The sequence below is a fragment of the Sphaerodactylus townsendi genome, linkage group LG05, assembly GCF_021028975.2.
Source record: "Sphaerodactylus townsendi isolate TG3544 linkage group LG05, MPM_Stown_v2.3, whole genome shotgun sequence".
In the NCBI taxonomy this organism is placed as follows: Eukaryota; Metazoa; Chordata; class Lepidosauria; order Squamata; family Sphaerodactylidae; genus Sphaerodactylus; species Sphaerodactylus townsendi.
The window spans coordinates 112311373-112329019 of NC_059429.1; the positions used below are offsets into that span (position 1 = coordinate 112311373).

At 40.5% G+C, this 17647-nt stretch overlaps 1 protein-coding gene across 1 annotated transcript in view; it reads right to left on the bottom strand.

Moving 5' to 3' along the window:
• Nucleotides 1-17647, bottom strand: part of SULF2 (sulfatase 2) — a 158646-nt gene that overhangs the window by 42679 nt on the left and 98320 nt on the right. Inside the window, exons 7-9 of the mRNA XM_048496285.1 lie at nucleotides 17362-17537; nucleotides 2220-2348; nucleotides 844-900 (exon numbers count right to left, since the gene is read on the bottom strand). Coding sequence (XP_048352242.1) covers nucleotides 844-900; nucleotides 2220-2348; nucleotides 17362-17537 — 362 coding nt within the window. The remainder of the gene's footprint in view (nucleotides 1-843; nucleotides 901-2219; nucleotides 2349-17361; nucleotides 17538-17647) is intronic.

Sequence of the window (17647 nt, forward strand, 5' to 3'; positions counted from 1 at the left end):
AATTGGGTGTTGTTGTTGCTAGGGCTTTGAGTGCTTTGCGACAGAATAAACATCTGCACTCAAACAATCAAAGTTCTGCACCAAAAATACCTAATACTGTAAAGCAAGTAAAGTATAAAAATTGAGATTTTCTGCACAATGTCTTTCAATTTGATTAATGCACTGGGCCACTTTGGGTTGTTTTTCAAAAACCATTGTTTCATACTATCTGTGTTGGTATTGAAAATCCTGGAGAAGGTTATCGAGTAGGGTTGCCAACTCCAGGATGAGAAATTCCTAGAGATTTGGGGATGGTACCTGTACAGGAAGGGCAGGGAAAGGATTTAATCTAGAATCTATGGTATACCATAGAGTCAGCTCTGTGAAGTTACCATTTCCTCTAGGGAAACTGATCTCTGTAGACTGGAAATTAGCTAGAATTCCAGGAGAACTCCATGTTCTATCTGGAGGTTGGCAACTTGATTACCGAGACATCTCCTCAACTTCCCAGATTTCAGCAGACCATACTTACATGCTGTTAAGCACATTCCTGCAGCCCAAAGGGCTAGAAACATATTATTTTATTAATGTGAAAGTCGAGAGTGTCATGAAGCTGAATTTCGTACCTAGTGTCTTGTTCATGTGCTTTTCTGTACATCCTCAATACAACACTGCAACATTACCACAAATGAAAAAAGTGGCTGGCTGTTCTATGAATTAAAGAAGAATAAAGCAATTCCACAAATATAACACAAAAATACAACACAAAAACAGGTGCAACTGGTGTTGGATACACTTGGTTTGACTGTAGCAATTCAGTGACCTTTTCCTTTTGAAGGTCAGGAGTCTGTAAATAACACTTACCCTCTTTCCACCAAGAAAGAGTCCCTCCAGACCTTCATCTTCTTTTTCAAATGGAACCTGGAAAAACAAGCTTAACATGAAAGTCGAACAAAGTCCCTGGGCCCTGCATCGGTAGAAAAGCTACCTGGCTCCTCCCTTGAAGATGTGTGATTAGAATGCACCTGGCAGACAAATGTTGACAGACATAGTTACAAGATAATATAGGAGACATTTGCTCTCACCTAGGTAAAGCCCATTCAGTCCTCACAGAATATAGCTGCAAGTGTTGCTGATGCATAGGACAGATGGAGATGGAACATTTAACTACAATTAACCCTGGTTATGACTTGATAATCTGAGATCTGATAAATATCACAAACATGGCATGAAACTATGTTGCGCTTCACAGACTTCAGTCTTGCCCCAGGTGCCAATGAATGCCCATCCCCTCGCAAATAGAGACTCCTAAGGTAGATGCTTTTGACATGATCGTCAGTGGGTTTGGATTTACAGCAGATATTTGCCATTTACTGGGTTCTCCTGCTTCCCAGTAGCAAAACAACCAATTTTCCTCACAAAATGTAAGGATTACGGTAATGGAATGTTGGGAGCAAAAAACCAATTGGAGAGTGCTTCACATAACTAGACTGTGGGCCATGAATAAGTGAAGCTGCCTTATACTGAACCAGAATATTGGTCTATCAAGGGCCGAACTGTGTCTATTCCAACTGGTGGTGGCTCTCCAGGGTCTTTAGGCAGAGATTTTTTCACATGCAAGGCTTTAGCCAGGTTCCTGAGATAAACTAAGCTGGTTCTGTTCCACAATTCTACCCCTTTCCTTGCAGTCATTCTTGTTCTGGCATATACAGCTGATTTCAACTCCATAGAAAACTGAAGTGTCCTTTTCTTGAGTTATCAAGTTACTTTTTAATGCAGTCCTCCCTCTTCCTTCCATTTCCGTTCTTGCTGCCAAAAGGTAAGTATTCTCTTATTTCCAGTTTTTCCAGCATAGCAATGCACTGGTTGGCTGATTATATATATGGCAGACACTGAAGCACAATTAGTGTGCTATGAATTCTAATGCTGCTGTTCTGTACTCAATTACTAGGAACTGAGGTGGGGTTTTTTTGGCATTTCTTTCTTCTGTTGAGGGAGCACATGATAATGAATAGCTATGGAAGTGTTGTGGCAGCTGGGGCTGAGGTCCCCAGCCATTTATGAAGTTTATGATCCTCTGAAGATGCCAGCCACAGACGCAGGTGAAACGTCAGGAGAGAATGCTGCTAGAACACGGCCATACAGCCCGGAAACCACACAGCACCCAAGTGATTCCGGCTGTGAAAGCCTTCGACAATACATTTATGAAGTGTTGGAAACAATGCATTTTCTACACTTACCTATTAACGGGCCTTTCAGAATCCAGCAGTTTTAAAATGGATTTCCCATCCATGTCGGGCGGAATGTCCAGGCCTGCAATGTCTAAAATGGTAGGAGCCAGATCTATGTTCAACACAATGTGAGGGTTCCTACAAAAGAAGCACATACGCACAGTCTTTATTGAAAGCATTTATTGAAAGCCGTTTAAAACCAGCGGCAACCCAATAAAAGTAGCAAAAAGTTGTTCAAAAATACTGAGTTAGACCCTGCAGACTGTGAGTGGCAGGAATTTGCAGAATGGGTTTCTACATCCCCTCTACCAATTACTTAGGAAACTCCCACCCTTAAAAATGGTCTGGGGCCCCCCAGAAGCAAAGGGGGATGTGGTAAGGAACTCAATCAAAAAGGTTAGAATCCAGAAATCACCCCTCCTCCTTCTGAGTGAGATAAGTGCATGAACAAAGCATGTGTGGAGGGAGATGTGGGGGAAAGCAATTTCTGCCCGTTTCTCCTTCTTGCTTCATCCCCCCACTATGACACTGTCTGTTGTGTTTTTGAGGGTCCCCAGAACCCCTGAGGGCAGATCTTTAGGAATTGTAATAGGCTGCAATGAGAATGATGAGATGGGTAAGGTCAATTCCACGAATGGCTCGAAACCCAGTATAAGCAGCAAAGATTAAGACTACGTAAGAGAACTAAGTGCTCGGATAAACAGAACCTCCAGAAGGGTAATGTCCAATCCATTCCAGAACGGAATCTGAAAAGCACCCCAGCATAATGTGGAGATTTAGAAATAAACCACAATTAACATCGAAGTTGAGTATGCAAATCTTTTTACTACCTAAACGTTAGCCACCAACCAAGATCAAAGATGAAATTAAATTTCTGGATATAAAAAAGCACTTGATCATGAAGCTCCTCTGTTGTTTTGAGAACTGAGGTGCATCCTGTCAACCGGAATCATGATTTCTTTTTTGTTTTTTAATTGCAGAGATAACCTGCTGCCATCTCATGGTCTAGTTCCTTCTGGAAACTGTGCAGATACTAGTATCACTGCAATGAAGTGTGGAAGTTAAGGAAGAAATGGGTCATCCTGTTTCCCATGGGAACAGCTTCAGAATACAGCAGAGCAGAAGGGTGGATGAGAGCATAGAGATGAAATCAGACGAGAGGAAACATATCAGAGCGGCTAACAAGAAATGTGCGAACAGGTTATTAATGTTTGATTTTACAATGATGCTATCAGGAAATGAGAATATTTCATAATTTCCTAGTGTCCTTCAAGGACTTACATGTGTAAGGGAGTCATACATCCAAGACCAGAAGCTTTCCACTCTGGCTACTGTGTGTTGTGCAGTAGCTGTGCTTATCCAGTGTCCAGGAAAAACATTCTCCTTTAGCTTCCTTTCACATTTTCCAGAGGTGAACACTGACACTAAAGCCAGGTGCTAGGGGTCTTGCAATATGTACCTCACTGAGTTCAAAGGGGAGGGGACTCTTCTGGTGGTCCCTTCCTCTGCTGCGGTATTGGAGGAGGAGGTATGTGGGACAGTTTTCTCTGTGACTGACCCCAGAATGTGGAACAGTCTCCCCATGGAAATTCACCAGGTGCCCCCCTTTATGTGTTCCATGTCTGGTGAAGACCTTCCAATTCACCCTGGCCTTTGACGGTTGCTCTCTCTGATGGTTGCCAATCTGTGGTGGGGGACGGTATGTGAGTGGATAATGCTATGGTTTTTAAGACTTTCTTATTTTTTTGCTGATGTTTTATTGTTGTTTCTAATTTTGTCATCCACACTGCGACCTCCATTTAGAGTGTGGTATAAATCTTAATAAAGAAATAAAACTAAATAAAATAAGTCATGTAAAAATGAAAAACAGCATTGAGCAGTGGTTAAGAGTGGTGGACTCTAATCTGGAGAACTGTCTTTCCCCACTCCTCCACGTGAAGCCTGTGACCAACCTTGGGTTAGTCACAATTCTCTCAGAACTCTCTCAGCCCACATAGTGGCAGCCAGGGACCTCCAAGGAATAGCAGGGTTGTGATGTGAAGGCAGCCAAAGACATCTCAGAGAATATGCTTATAATTCTAAATCCCTCTTGGTAACGTCTTTCATTAACCATGCTTCCCTTGGGCTGGTCACAGTTTTTCAGAACTCTCTCAGCCCCTACCTACCTCACAAGGAGTCTGTTGTGGTGAGAGGAAGGGAAAGGAGTTTGTAAGCCACCTTACAGGAGAGAAAGGCAGGGTATAAATCCAAACTCTTTTTCTTTGTCAGTCTGACCTTCTATTCAGGTTGCTTCCATACATATACAAAGTTGCTTGTGCACAATCTTTTACCTGATACACATGAAGTCCAATGATCAGAGCTATGATGTGACTTGGTTACACACTGATAGACATACTGGCCTAACCAAGCCACTGGAATGATTGATTGCCAGCCCATTTTTCTAAGGATAGCCAGTGGGACATTCTAGTTACAGTGGTGGACTATGATCTGGGAGACGCAGGTTCAAATCGCTGTTCTGCCATAAAGCTCATTGGGTGATGCTGGCCCATTCATTCTCTCTCAACCCAACTCTTGGGTTGTTGTAAGTATAAAATGGAACAGCAGAGAATGACGGGTGCCATCCTGAGCTCCTCCCAGAGAAAGGGTAGGAAGATATTACATTAAATAGACTAATTAAATATACTTTTTGCTACTTCTCTTTCTCATGCTATGTAAAGGGGACAGTGCAGACTGGAAGGGAATGAACTAGAGTAGGGCCCCCTAACCTTTTTGAGGCTATGAATATCTTTGAAATGTTGAGAGGGTGTGGTGAGCATCACCCCAAAATGGCTGCCACAGAAGGCAGACCCAGACCCAAAATGGCTGCCTGGGGAAGCAGAGCCAAATAAAATACCTCCCTCTACATGCCCCCTGAGAAGGAAATCCTGAAAAAGGATGGAACCACACACTAAAGAAAGCCACATGCTTCTCTGTCCTCCTCATTTTAATTTGAATGTGAGAAGCAAGCCCTGCCTTACAATGGCCCACTCACTTTCTAAAAAGCTCGGTGGGCACCATTGGAAGTACTAGTGGACATCACGGCCCCAACAGGTACCATGCCGGGGAACCCTGAACTAGACCAACAATACTTATTTTCTAGGTTGGGAGCCACATGTAGCTCTTTGACATGTCCACTGTGGTTCTGCCAGGTTTGTGATTCTCCCCACAACATTCTAATAAAACTGACCCATGTCTAGATATCACAGCATTCCTACTCATCACTAGCTAATGATGCACAGAATGGGCAAAGAAACATACAACACTGTGATTGTGAGGACATCCATAGGTTGTCGGCTGCCATTTTCAGAAGCAGCTGTGTGTTTGGTTCCACCTGAAGTCTAATATTTACTTCACCAGTCATGATAATAACTGGGATAAGTACGAACTGAAAATTCGGTATTCATGAAATTTAACAGTGAATCCAGCTGTCAGAATGTGAGCTGTCCTTTAACACTCTGGGAAGAAAGTCAATAACAACGTGGCATTTTAGGATTCAAAATATTTCAAATACATGAGTTTGTTCCAGTCCAGAACAAGTACTCTGTCAGGGAGGTCTGTATGACTGTCCCCATATTTCAGAATGGCTCGATGGAGAAGGAATGCCTTGTTCAAGACCTCCTGGTGAGTTTATGACAAAATTCCAACTGGAGACGTCCAGATTTTGAGCATAGTCTCTTAGCAGAATGCTGCCTCACTCAATACAATGCTTACTAAAAACAAAAGAGAAAACTGCTGAGAAACTATGCCTAAGGGGGAAAAACACAATTATACAGATCTTTGAGGGCAAGCACACGCTTGCTGTAATTCACAGAGAGAAATTCCAGTTAAAAGATAGCGCCATATGGTTCATTTTCTGCCTTTATACCTATTTACAGTTTAGAGACTCAGCAAGGCAGCAGTATCCTAATTTGCAACAATGAATGAGGCCATTTGTGAATTACTGGATTTGAAAGCAAACAAACACCGACAAGAACTCGGGATGATACATTTGTTCATTTGCTTGACAAGTGCAGCTTAATTTTAATTACTAGTTAATGCGATGTAGCATATCTGGGTAAAAGTAATGAACCTATGGTAATGAGGCCTTACTACAGCAATTGCTATTAAATCAGGGCTGATAAGTGGGGACAGTAAAGCAATTAGTTTACATGAAAAATAGAAGGTGCAGACCGGCATTAACAAAGCTGACATGGTAGTCGGCATTTCCCTCTTTATGGAAATAGGGGCTCTAAGTAAGTTTGCATCCATTTCACATCTGATACATCGCCTCCTGAAGCACGTGCAAGCATGACTTAGCCAATTTCTTTAAAGAATGACCTTTGAATTATCAGGTCTTTTCAGGCTTTGATTTGTGTGTCCATAATAGAAAAAGGGTTGGATGCTCAGAAGACACAAAAATGGGAGACTCCTGCAGGGCATAATTTGTTTGTGATTTAAAATGCTACATCTCAGGAGAAGAAAGAAAGTTCAGAGAAAACATTTTCAAGGTTAAGCTTCTGTCCAGATAGAAATTTCATGTGCTTTTTCCTGGGCACTTGGTTTGCTAAGTGCACAAAGTAGATGAATTGAGCAATTAAATAATCAGGTACTCTCATTGCAGGTATGTACATCTGCAGGTACTGAGGTTTCTTCTATCTGCAATGCAGGCAGGGATGCAGGAAGGGATGAAATTGCAAGCATATATAGGCTATGCTAATATTGCATGCACTGTCATGCCCCCACAGAGGCTTTTGTTATTTCCCCATTAAACTTCAGTTTCCCCATAGTTAGAATGGATTTAGTTCGTTGTTAAGTCTTCTAAGGAAGGGTATTTTAGTTAGCCCCTGTCCATTTAAGACATTTCCCAATAGGCAGTTTCCTTTCTTTACCCAGCAATCCCCTGTTTTAGTTCTAGCCAGTCAGTCAGAGTGAGGTGCTACATCTTCAGTCCCATTGTTTGGATGCATCATAAGAACAAGCCAGCTGGATCAGACCAAAGTCCATCTAGTCCAGCTCTCTGCTACTCGCAGTGGCCCACCAGGTGCCTTTGGGAGCTCACATGTAGGATGTGAACGCAATGGCCTTCTGCGGCTGTTGCTCCCGATCACCTGGTCTGTTAAGGTAGACGGTAGTCTCAGATCAAGGAGGACTCAGGCACTGGGTAGCCAGAACCCGACTTCTCCTCCATAAATCTGTCCAAGCCCCTTTTAAAGCTATCCAGGTTAGTGGCCATCACCACCTCCTGTGGCAGCATATTCCAAACACCAATCACATGTTGCGTGAAGAAGTGTTTCCTTTTATTAGTCCTAATTCTTCCCCCCAGCATTTTCAATGAATGCCCCATGCATCGCATGGCCCCTATCATGTTTTAAAGCCGTGGTTTCCAAGTTGTGTTCCAGGGTTTCCTAAAGATCTTCACAAGGTCATAAGGGGTCCCTGAAATGACAAACAGCAGCAGGGAAAATATCATGAAAGACACTTCATGTGCCATGTGCAACTGCTGGACTTTCAGTTTATGAGGAGCCTTAATGAGACCCAACAAACCTACTCAATGTTTGAAGTGCCATCCAGTTGCTTCTGACTCATGGCAATCCTGTGAATTAATGTCCCCCAAAATGTCCTACTGTTAATGTAACCCCTATGATCAGAATGGGTTGACCCAGAAAGGGGTGGAGACTCTAAGCCGGAGAAGGCTGCAAAACTGGTGAAGTTGGAGGAAGCAAGGCTACCAGGCTGGGACCTTGATTTAATCCGTTATAAGCTCTTAACACCTTGTTTAAGGTAATTGCAAAGTTGTTGGGAACTAGTGGGAAGGGAGTTGGTTATTTTTGCTATAATTGTAAATGTTAGCATTTATTGTTTCAGGGCTTGCTATGTATGTAATTGATGGGAGTTTGTTTGGGGACCTTCATCATCTTGGATCCCATTCACCAAGCCTCTGAAGTCTTCATAAGCCAACCGCCAGCAGGAAGAATTGGACTTTGCATTTATCAGTAGTTTGTCAAGATAAGGACTTGAAATGCAACTTTTCTAGAAGGACTGTAAATTGTTAATGTTAAAATGTAAATGTTAAAAGTTTTATTTGTTAAGTAAAACTAAATTCTTTTGTTTTAAAAAATTTAGTTCTTGGTAACTTCCTTCCAAGTTCTGCCCCACATTGGTGAACTCCACAGTTAGAGGTTACATAAATTGGCTCCCAACCAGCGTGGGGCTTGGAAGTGAGATTGCAAATTGCTTGCAATGGAAGTTTGCACAACAAGTTTGGGTTTGATCCCCATAAAACTGTCTTGTTATTATGTGACATTACAAGGTTCAAAGAGATGTAAATGAGGATATTCAGCATGCTGTGGAAACTTATGAGTTGCAATTGCTAAAATCTGTACAAGGATAAAGGGCAGAGGGGAAAGAGATGTTACTGTGCGTGAATTTGAAAACCACATAATCTCTGTTTGCAAGATAGTCAACCAGTGTATAAACTGTAAGTTGCAAGGGAAATGGGATGTAATTCCTATTGATGCAGAAGTTTGCAACAGTCGTAGTTGGGAAAAGAAAGCAAAACCCTCTGCAACAGGGGAGATAAAGGAACACTGTTTGGCAGTTACATGAAGGAAGGCTGATTCCAGTTGCAACCTCTACCCCTTGTGTGTAAACTCTGAATTGCAACAGCTTCTGGAAAGAGTTTTGCAAACTGCTAAGTATAGCTAAAAGTTTCCAGCAAGTGATCTAAAGGTTGCAATTAAAAGAAAAACATTTTCTGGTATTTCCTCAATTCCTAAACCAGCTGCAGGGAAATAGAATACTCAGTATGGCTGAAGTTCATGGCAAGAGAATTAATTTGCAGGATGACAAAGTGTTCCTGAAAATATTAAAGAAAGAAGAGGAAAATTATAGAGAGCTTCTGCTGCCTCCCTGCGTACTTGCCCATAGCTTTGGGAGCAGGGAAGGATGCTCCTGCAAAAACAATGTTTTGCTATTTTGGAAATTGCATATGGCAATATTGTTCCAGTTTCTGAATTGAAAGCTAAATTTTTATGAGACCTATCAGCACATTAATGAACCCGTGATCAGTATATTTAAATCGGATTTGCATGCTCTGGCTATGGAAATATCAGAAGAAGGAGGAGGATTGCTAATGAAGAGTTTAAGTTCTATGTTCAGGAACAATTCTTTAGGGGATGCTGGCATGAAGCATTACTAACAGCCCTTAAAATAAGGAACATAGGAGTGCAGTAGTGGACTAAAAGAAGTTCCATATGCTGCTCTCCTTCTATGCAGTGAGGTCTTTAGAGAAAGAAATTTCTTGTAAACAGGAAAGGAAACTGAAGCAAAGAGATGCATGAAAAAGGGAAAGCCTTTCAATAAAATTGTGGGAACAATTGGATAAAAGTACAGTGACTGGACAAAGGTGGTAAATTAACAAAGCAGATTGACTGGAAATCTAAATACTTAGAATCTGAGAGGGAGGTGGCTAAACTAGAAGCTTCAGCAAGCAAGGGACTGTAGCAATTCAAAGCCTCAGTTCTCCCAGGGGTCTGAGAGAAAGGAGAATGGTGTAGCCTCTAAAGACCCCAGTAAAGGGGTGAAGTGTTTTAACTGTGGATTAAAGGGTCATCTTAAACCGCATTGATTGTGTCAATCAAGCCGTAAATCCAGTATTGGTTCATCAAAAGTTACTAAATATAGCTGGTAACCAAAGAGGAAGAAACTTGTTTAGATCGGCTCATCTAAAAGAGCAGTTATAGCAAAAGCCAATGGGCATCCTGGAAGGTGACTGTAGATATGGGTGCAAAGGAACTATTGCAAGGCTTGATAGGACCTTGTATGCAATGATTGTGTGTATATTTGGATGGGGTGAAATGCAGCTGTTTAATAGATACTAGGTTCACAAGTGGCGATGCATTTGTGAGAGATCCTTTTATAAAGCTCCATTTATCTCATCGGGGAGCTGAAACCTATTAGGGATTTATTTGGAAATAGAAGGAGCAGGAGGTCAGAACCAGTATCCTATTTGGGATTTATAATTCCTAGACTTGCATATTTCAAATAATACCAAAGATATAAGAGAGAAATATGAAATTTTAGCTCTAGTGTACTTGCCCAGACCAACGCATTGAATCCAACAAATTTCAGCCATTATTGAGTACCCTAATGTGTTAAGATGTTGTGACTCAAGGGCCAATATTCAATCCAGATGGGATCAGTTTTGCAGCTTGCATAAAGACTCTGTCATATCGCTGCTGGAAAGAAGCTTGCAGCTACTATTTAGAAAGTCAAAGGAAAGAGAAGGCTGAAGTGGAAGAGGGGAAGTGAAGTGCTGCTACAGCGGGGAAGGCTGGCCTGTTCATATCCCAGCAGGAAAGATCATGCACAGTGACAGAGTGTGTTGCAAACTTCACCCACAGAAAATAGGAACAACAGTCCCTTTTAGAAGAGGGCCAGAAGTGGCAGCCCGGACCAGAGGAGGGTTGTCCATCTTTCCACAAAATAAATTAAAACCTACAGTGTTAAATATGAGAATAGGGGTCATGTGTCATGAATTTGACACAAAAGGATATGTGTATTGGAAAGCCCTCATACAGTAGTTGCTAACGTTTATGAAGTAGAATGGACAACAGCTCTAGCCTTGCTAGGCTTGGACCTCACCAATGTAAATGAATTCCCAGTTTTTTAAATTTTTGAAGCGTCAGCATTAAGTAAGCCAAGGTGAACAGGAAAGAATTTCAAAAGCGTTATAGCAACAAGAAACACCAAGGGGTCTTTGCAGTAATGCATGGAATTTAGACATTGGGAGAGGTTTCAGGTGTCACCCACAAAATTCATTTAAAAGAGTGATAGTGCCCTTTAGAGAGAGAACTAGGAAATGGAGTCTCCACCTACAGATTTTGAAGACCCTACGCCAACATCTAAGGGAGTTGGCTACTTTAAGAGGCTATAATTGAAAGAAACCAACAGTCCATATGCATCACCAGTAGTATTGGTAGAGGAAAGAAAAAATGGGGACCCCTTAGGGATGGTAGTGGACTATAGGAAATTAAATACTTTTAACAGAGAAAAAGGATGCTTATCCCTCTGCCTAGAATAGAAGAAATGTTTGCATTACTCGCTTGGGATCACAGATGGTTCTCTGTCTTAGGATTTAAAAGTGGATATTATCAGGTGCCAATGGACCCAGCAGATTGCCAAAAGACAGCATTTCACTCACCCCATTTTGGTAATTGGCGGTTTAAGATGATGCCCCATGAGGGTTAACAAATGCCCCCTCAACCTTTTCAAGCGAATGATGGAAAATGTGATGCAAGGCTTGAACCTTACTGAAACTATTGCCTTTTTGGATGATTTTGATCATATTCTCTACAACTAAAGAGGAGCATGAAGAACGTCTCCCTCAAAGGTTTTACCAAAGACTTCAGAAATATGGATTAAAAGTTGGCCCCTTCTAAATGTAAATTATTTCAATCATCAGTGAAATATTTAGGTCATATCATATCAGCCTCTGGAATAAAGCCAGACAAGGAAAAGACAGATGCCATTACCACCTGGCCAGTGCCTACAAACCTCAGTGAACTTCAGAGATTTCTTGGGTTTGCTGGATATTATAGGAGGTTTGTGTCAGGATATTCAATCATTGCTAAGCCATTAAATTCATTGCTAGCAGGTAGTTCTAGGGAAGTAAAACTAAAGGAAACCAGTCTCTCAAAGACAAATGGGATGTAGGCTGCCAAGAAGCCTTTGAGACTTTAAAGTTAAAGTTAACCACAGCACCAGTATTGGGATTTGCAGACTGGAAGTTGCCATATATATTGCATACAGATGCTAGTCTCACAGGATTAGGTGCCGCCCTGTACCAAATGCAAAATAACTGTCTCCGTGTCATCGCTTATGCCAGTAGAGGTTTAAGCCGTAGTGAACGCAATTATCCAGTGCACAAATTGGAGTTTAGGCGTTAAAATGGGCCGTGTGTGACAAGTTCCACGATTTTTTTGTATGGGTCAGAGTTTAAGGTAATGACTGATAACAACCCAATGACTTATGTTCTAACCTCTGCCAAATTAGATGCTGCAGGGCAGAGGTGGGTGTCAGCATTATCTTTATATAATTTTGAAATAGTCTACAGATCTGGAAAAGCTAATATAGATGCTGACTCACTTTCTAGAAGGCATGAAGAGCTCACCGATGATGAGGAAGGGAATAAACAACTAGAAAGAATTTCTAAAATGCTCCTAAAGATTCAACATGATCCCAATGCACTAAAGAGTAGGTGGGATGCTGAAGTCTGTAAGGCAGTTATCCAAGTTCATAGTGTATGCCCCAAACATCCAGTAGTGCCAAGATTTAATGAAGTGGACAACAGTTATATTGAGACCTTACCTGCCTCTGAGGACAGTATTCCAGAAGAATTTGCAAATGAAGGATGCCATATTAAATCCCCTTCTGATCAAAATGATGAGTTTCCTGATTGGAAGAAGTTGCAAAGAAGGGACAGATATATAGCTAGAATAATACACTTTTTGGAGAGAAGGCATAAACCCACCTGGGATGAAGAAAGAAAAGAAGAGTATGAAACTAGACTGTACTTGAGAGAGTGGCCCCGACTTTTTCTGTTGAATGGAGTTCTATATCGGAAGGTTCAACGAAAGGAGAAGATGTAGAGCAACTTGTGATCCCTTACACTCATCATGGAGGAGGAGCCCTAGAAGGCATTCATGATGAAATGGGTCATTTTGGAATTGAAAGAACTTTGGAATTGGCTAGGGATAGATTCTTCTGGCCTAAAATGGCACAAGCTATAGAACAGAAGTGCCGTAACTGTGAACGCTGTGTAAAGAGGAAAGCGAGAGTAGAAAGAGCAGCTGAATTAGTGAATATAAAAACATATGCTCCTTTAGAGTTAGTCTGCATAGATTTTTTAACTCTTGAACCTGATGAAAATGGCACCAAAAATATTTTAGTAGTTACTGATCATTTTACCAAATATGCACAAGCATACCCCACTCGAGATCAGACTGCAAGAACAGTAGCTACAACTCTCTGGGAAAATTTTATATGCCATTATGGATTTCCTAGAAGATTCCACAGTGATCAAGGAGCAGCCTTTGAGTCAGAACTGGTTACAGAACTGAGTAAAATTGCAGGAACTAAATCCCATACAACACCATATCACCCAAGAGGAAACCCTGTTGAGAGGTTCAATCGTACCCTTTTAGACATGTTGGGCACATTAGAAGTAAATAAGAAATCTAATTGGAGAAAGTACATAAAACCATTAGTTCATGCTTATAATTGCACTAAAAATGATACTACTGGAGAATCTCCTTATTTTTTAATGTTTGGAAGACAACCACTACTACCAATTGATTTGTGTTTTGGGATAAAGTCGAAGGGCAGACAGAGGTAGCTCATCAAGAATATGTACGAGACTTAAAAGCGGGCTTAGTTATGCATATGATTTGGCCACTCAGGAAAGTGAAAAGCATCAGCAAGCCAACAAACGAAGATGGGATATGAAAGTCATCAAATCAAACATTTCAACAGGAGACAGAGTACTGGTACGTAACTTAAGTCCCCGTGGAATGCAGAAATTAGCTGACCGATGGGAACCTGTTGTGCATATAGTTCTAGAGCAACCTGATGAAAACCTTCCTGTATACAAAGTGCAATCGGAAGATGGTGAAGGCGTTGTTCGAACTCTGCACCGGGATATGTTGCGACCATGTGGATTTATTTCCTCCTCAGAGAACATAAATGATTTGGACAGTCCAGACAGTCCTATTAGTGGTAGGACGAGACAAAAGCTAGCTGATGTCAACTCAGTAGGAGACGATTTTGCATCCACATCTAACTCCCTTTCAGACCTCAATCCTATGGCAAGAGAATTTACTCCAAGCTCCCCTTCTGATGAGGTTATTGCAGTTGGAAATCCTTTTCAGTCAAGACAAAAGAAAGACAAAGTTGTGCTGTCAGATTCACCAAATGTGGTTCCACCTAGTACAGGGATCTCTGAGGAAATCAGTAACCCACCCCCTAGACCTCAAAGAGTTAGAACTCAACCTACTAAGTTAGCTGATTATGTTCTAAACTTTTCAGTGGGGTTAACTGGAGTCAACACTCCTATGGTAATGTGTCATTGTTTAATGATTTCAGGGGTTAAGTTATAAATACTGTCGGGACGACAGAATTTTAGTGGGGGAGAATGTAACCCCTATGATCAGAATGGGTTGACCCAGAAAGGGGTGGAGACTCTAAGCCGGAGAAGGCTGCAAAAACTGGTGAAGTTGGAGGAAGCAAGGCTACCAGGCTGGGACCTTGATTTAATCCGTTATAAGCTCTTAACACCTTGTTTAAGGTAATTGCAAAGTTGTTGGGAACTAGTGGGAAGGGAGTTGGTTATTTTTGCTATAATTGTAAATGTTAGAATTTATTGTTTCAGGGCTTGCTATGTATGTAATTGATGGGAGTTCGTTTGGGGACCTTCATCATCTTGGATCCCATTCACCAAGCCTCTGAAGTCTTCATAAGCCAACCACCAGCAGGAAGAATTGGACTTTGCATTTATCAGTAGTTTTTCAAGATAAGGACTTGAAATGCAACTTAGAAGGACTGTAAATTGTTAATGTTAAATGTAAATGTTAAAAGTTTTATTTGTTAAGTAAACTAAATTTTGTTTTAAAATTTAGTTCTTTGCAACTCCTTCCAAGTTCTGCCCCACAGAACCCACAGTTAGAGGTTACATTAACACCTTTGCTCAGATCTTGCAAACTGAGAGTCGTGGCTTCCTTTCCAGACTTAATCGATCTCGTGTTTGGTCTTCCTCTTTTTCCTGCTGCCTTCAACTTTTCCTGAATTATTGTCTTTTCTAATGACTCTTGTATTTTCATAATGTGACCAAAGTATGACTAATTAAATAGTCAATAGTCATTTCATCTTTTAGGTAGAGCTCAGACTTTGATTTGATCACCCACTGGGTACAGATGTATCAGACAGATGGGGCAATTCAAAGAGCTTTCCCCCCTGTCCTAGGTAGGCGGGGGGAAAACAGTGCAGAATGAGCTTAAAAGTCTCACAACTGTCTGATACGTTTCCTTGATTCATACAGGGATCCAACTATTCCAGACACAGCATGGGAACCTGGACACATGCATAATTCCTGGCATTGCAAGAATCCCTGGGATTCAGTAGTCTCCGGGCAGCTTTGTAACCCGCCACTGTTGTAAGGCTGTACTAACTTACTACAGGTATATGATTGTAGGTAGTTAGAGGGAAACCAGGCTAGAAGGGGATGGATTACACTTGTCCAAGAGGAAACAGAACGATACAGCTAAAAAAACATTCCAGCTATCTTCCCAGTACTTTGAGGTCCTTGGGATTTGCAATTACAAATTACTTGTAATAAATCTCCTCATGCTCTTGCATTATCCTTCAAGTCACCCCTATTTGGGCATTTTGTATTTTTGGCACATTCAATATAACACTATTTTCAGTAGTGATAACATGTTGTCATTTTTGCTCTTTTCAGCTCTACAACATTGCAATGCATTAATGTTGAAAATTCTAGGAATATTTTATTTACATATTTTTAAAAATGGCATCATTCTTTAAAAATTGCATCATTCTTAATCTTGCTTGCTTAGATAGCTCTTTTCCTTTTAGTTTATGGAAAGCAAAGGATGAGAAAATGTGAATGCTAATTATGTTAATATATGCATACTGCTATACATTTAAGTTTGCATACTATGGCACTGTGTCCATAATAATTGGTTCAGTGCAAATATTTGCTATTAAAATAATTACTTAGAAAGTAATATTTACATAATTTCTTAGATGATCAAAGCTACCATTTTAATTAACAGTCTTGCTCTGTATTCTTGTATGTCACTGACAAACTGCTTGTAACTGTTTAATCTCAAAGGATAAACCAAGGAGACTCTTTTGTGTCTTTATCTGGTAGGGAGGAGGGTAAATGGAACATCAAGTAAATATTGCATGGGCTTCTCTTAACAGGAGAGAACAGGGATTTAACTGTATTAATTAATTAACATCTGAGGATAATGATACACCAAGGCAGCGATAATTATACAATATTATTATTTTGAAACATCATGGCTTGGACAGGAATTTAGTTGAAGGACTATACGTTCCATCAGCATGACAGGCAAAATTTTGGACAAGTTAGATTTTTTTCAGACACCTCCCATGTGCGAAAGCTAGCTTGAAACTCTGTCATGTATGGAGGCTATCCGCTTGGATGTATAGACAACCAGGGGAAAAAAGAACAGGATGGATACAGTTTGGGTTCTCTCACTCTTTCTCTCACAAACAACAGAGGATATTTCAATTTAACATTTGAGCTCAATTGCTGCTTCCTAATACCACAAGAAAAGAGTATGACTGTATGCAGAATCAAAAATATCAGTGAAAACTGTTGATTGTTCTTTACTAATACTGTGCTTTGCTTTACTTTACTTTACTAATACTGTGCTTGAGAGTGGGGAGGTTTTGTCAGATGAAGTTTCTTTCATAAAACAGTCTAGGAAACCAGATGTGGAATGTTCCTTAGATGTTCTGCCCGCTCCCCCCTTTCCCATCTAACTTCCTCACTTCATACTTTTAAAAAAATGGAGATATTCCACTGAATGAATATTACCCAAACCCAAATTGGATGAGGGAGAAGAAAAGGAATACGACGCATGAAATTACATTGCCAAAACTAAGTACTCAGTCTAAAGATCTGTTGTTATTTTGTCACTATAAAACAATGTAAAGTTTAACTGTTTTTTCAAAAAAAGAGAGGAAATAATGGTTTTTCTCATGTACTGTAACTGCCAATTTGTTCTGGCAGTTTAAGACACAAAGAGCTTAATCATCCTTATAGCAGCCTTCTGTAATATTATTTGCATCCAATTTTTAGTTCACAAGGAATATAGGCTATATTAGAATTTAAAGCTAAAATCAATCATATTCAAAACTATCCTAATATGCCTCCTAAAATTTCTAAGCAGCAAAGAATGTTGGTTTGAGTGTTATCAGACTGCAAAAAGACTGTGAACAGGACAAGGTAAAAAAACAAATAAAGAACATCTTACAAAGGCCACGCACAAACAGGAAGATGGCTTTCTCATAAAGTCAATGAACTTACAAGGATCCTGCCTCCACATTAGGCCCACGGATATAAAAAGGAACTCTGATGTCAAATTCATAAGGCATAGATTTTCCTTTCACCAGTCCAAATTGTCCAATATGATAGCCATGGTCTGCAGTATATATTAAGTATGTATTCTCCAGTTCACCAGTTTCGATCAGTGTATTATAGATCTGAATACAAAAGAGAACAAACAAAAGAACAACATTCCATTTTTTTAAAAAAATTACAGTATTAAGCATACCAACAACAAAGATAATGAAGAATAAAACTGTCTTAATGA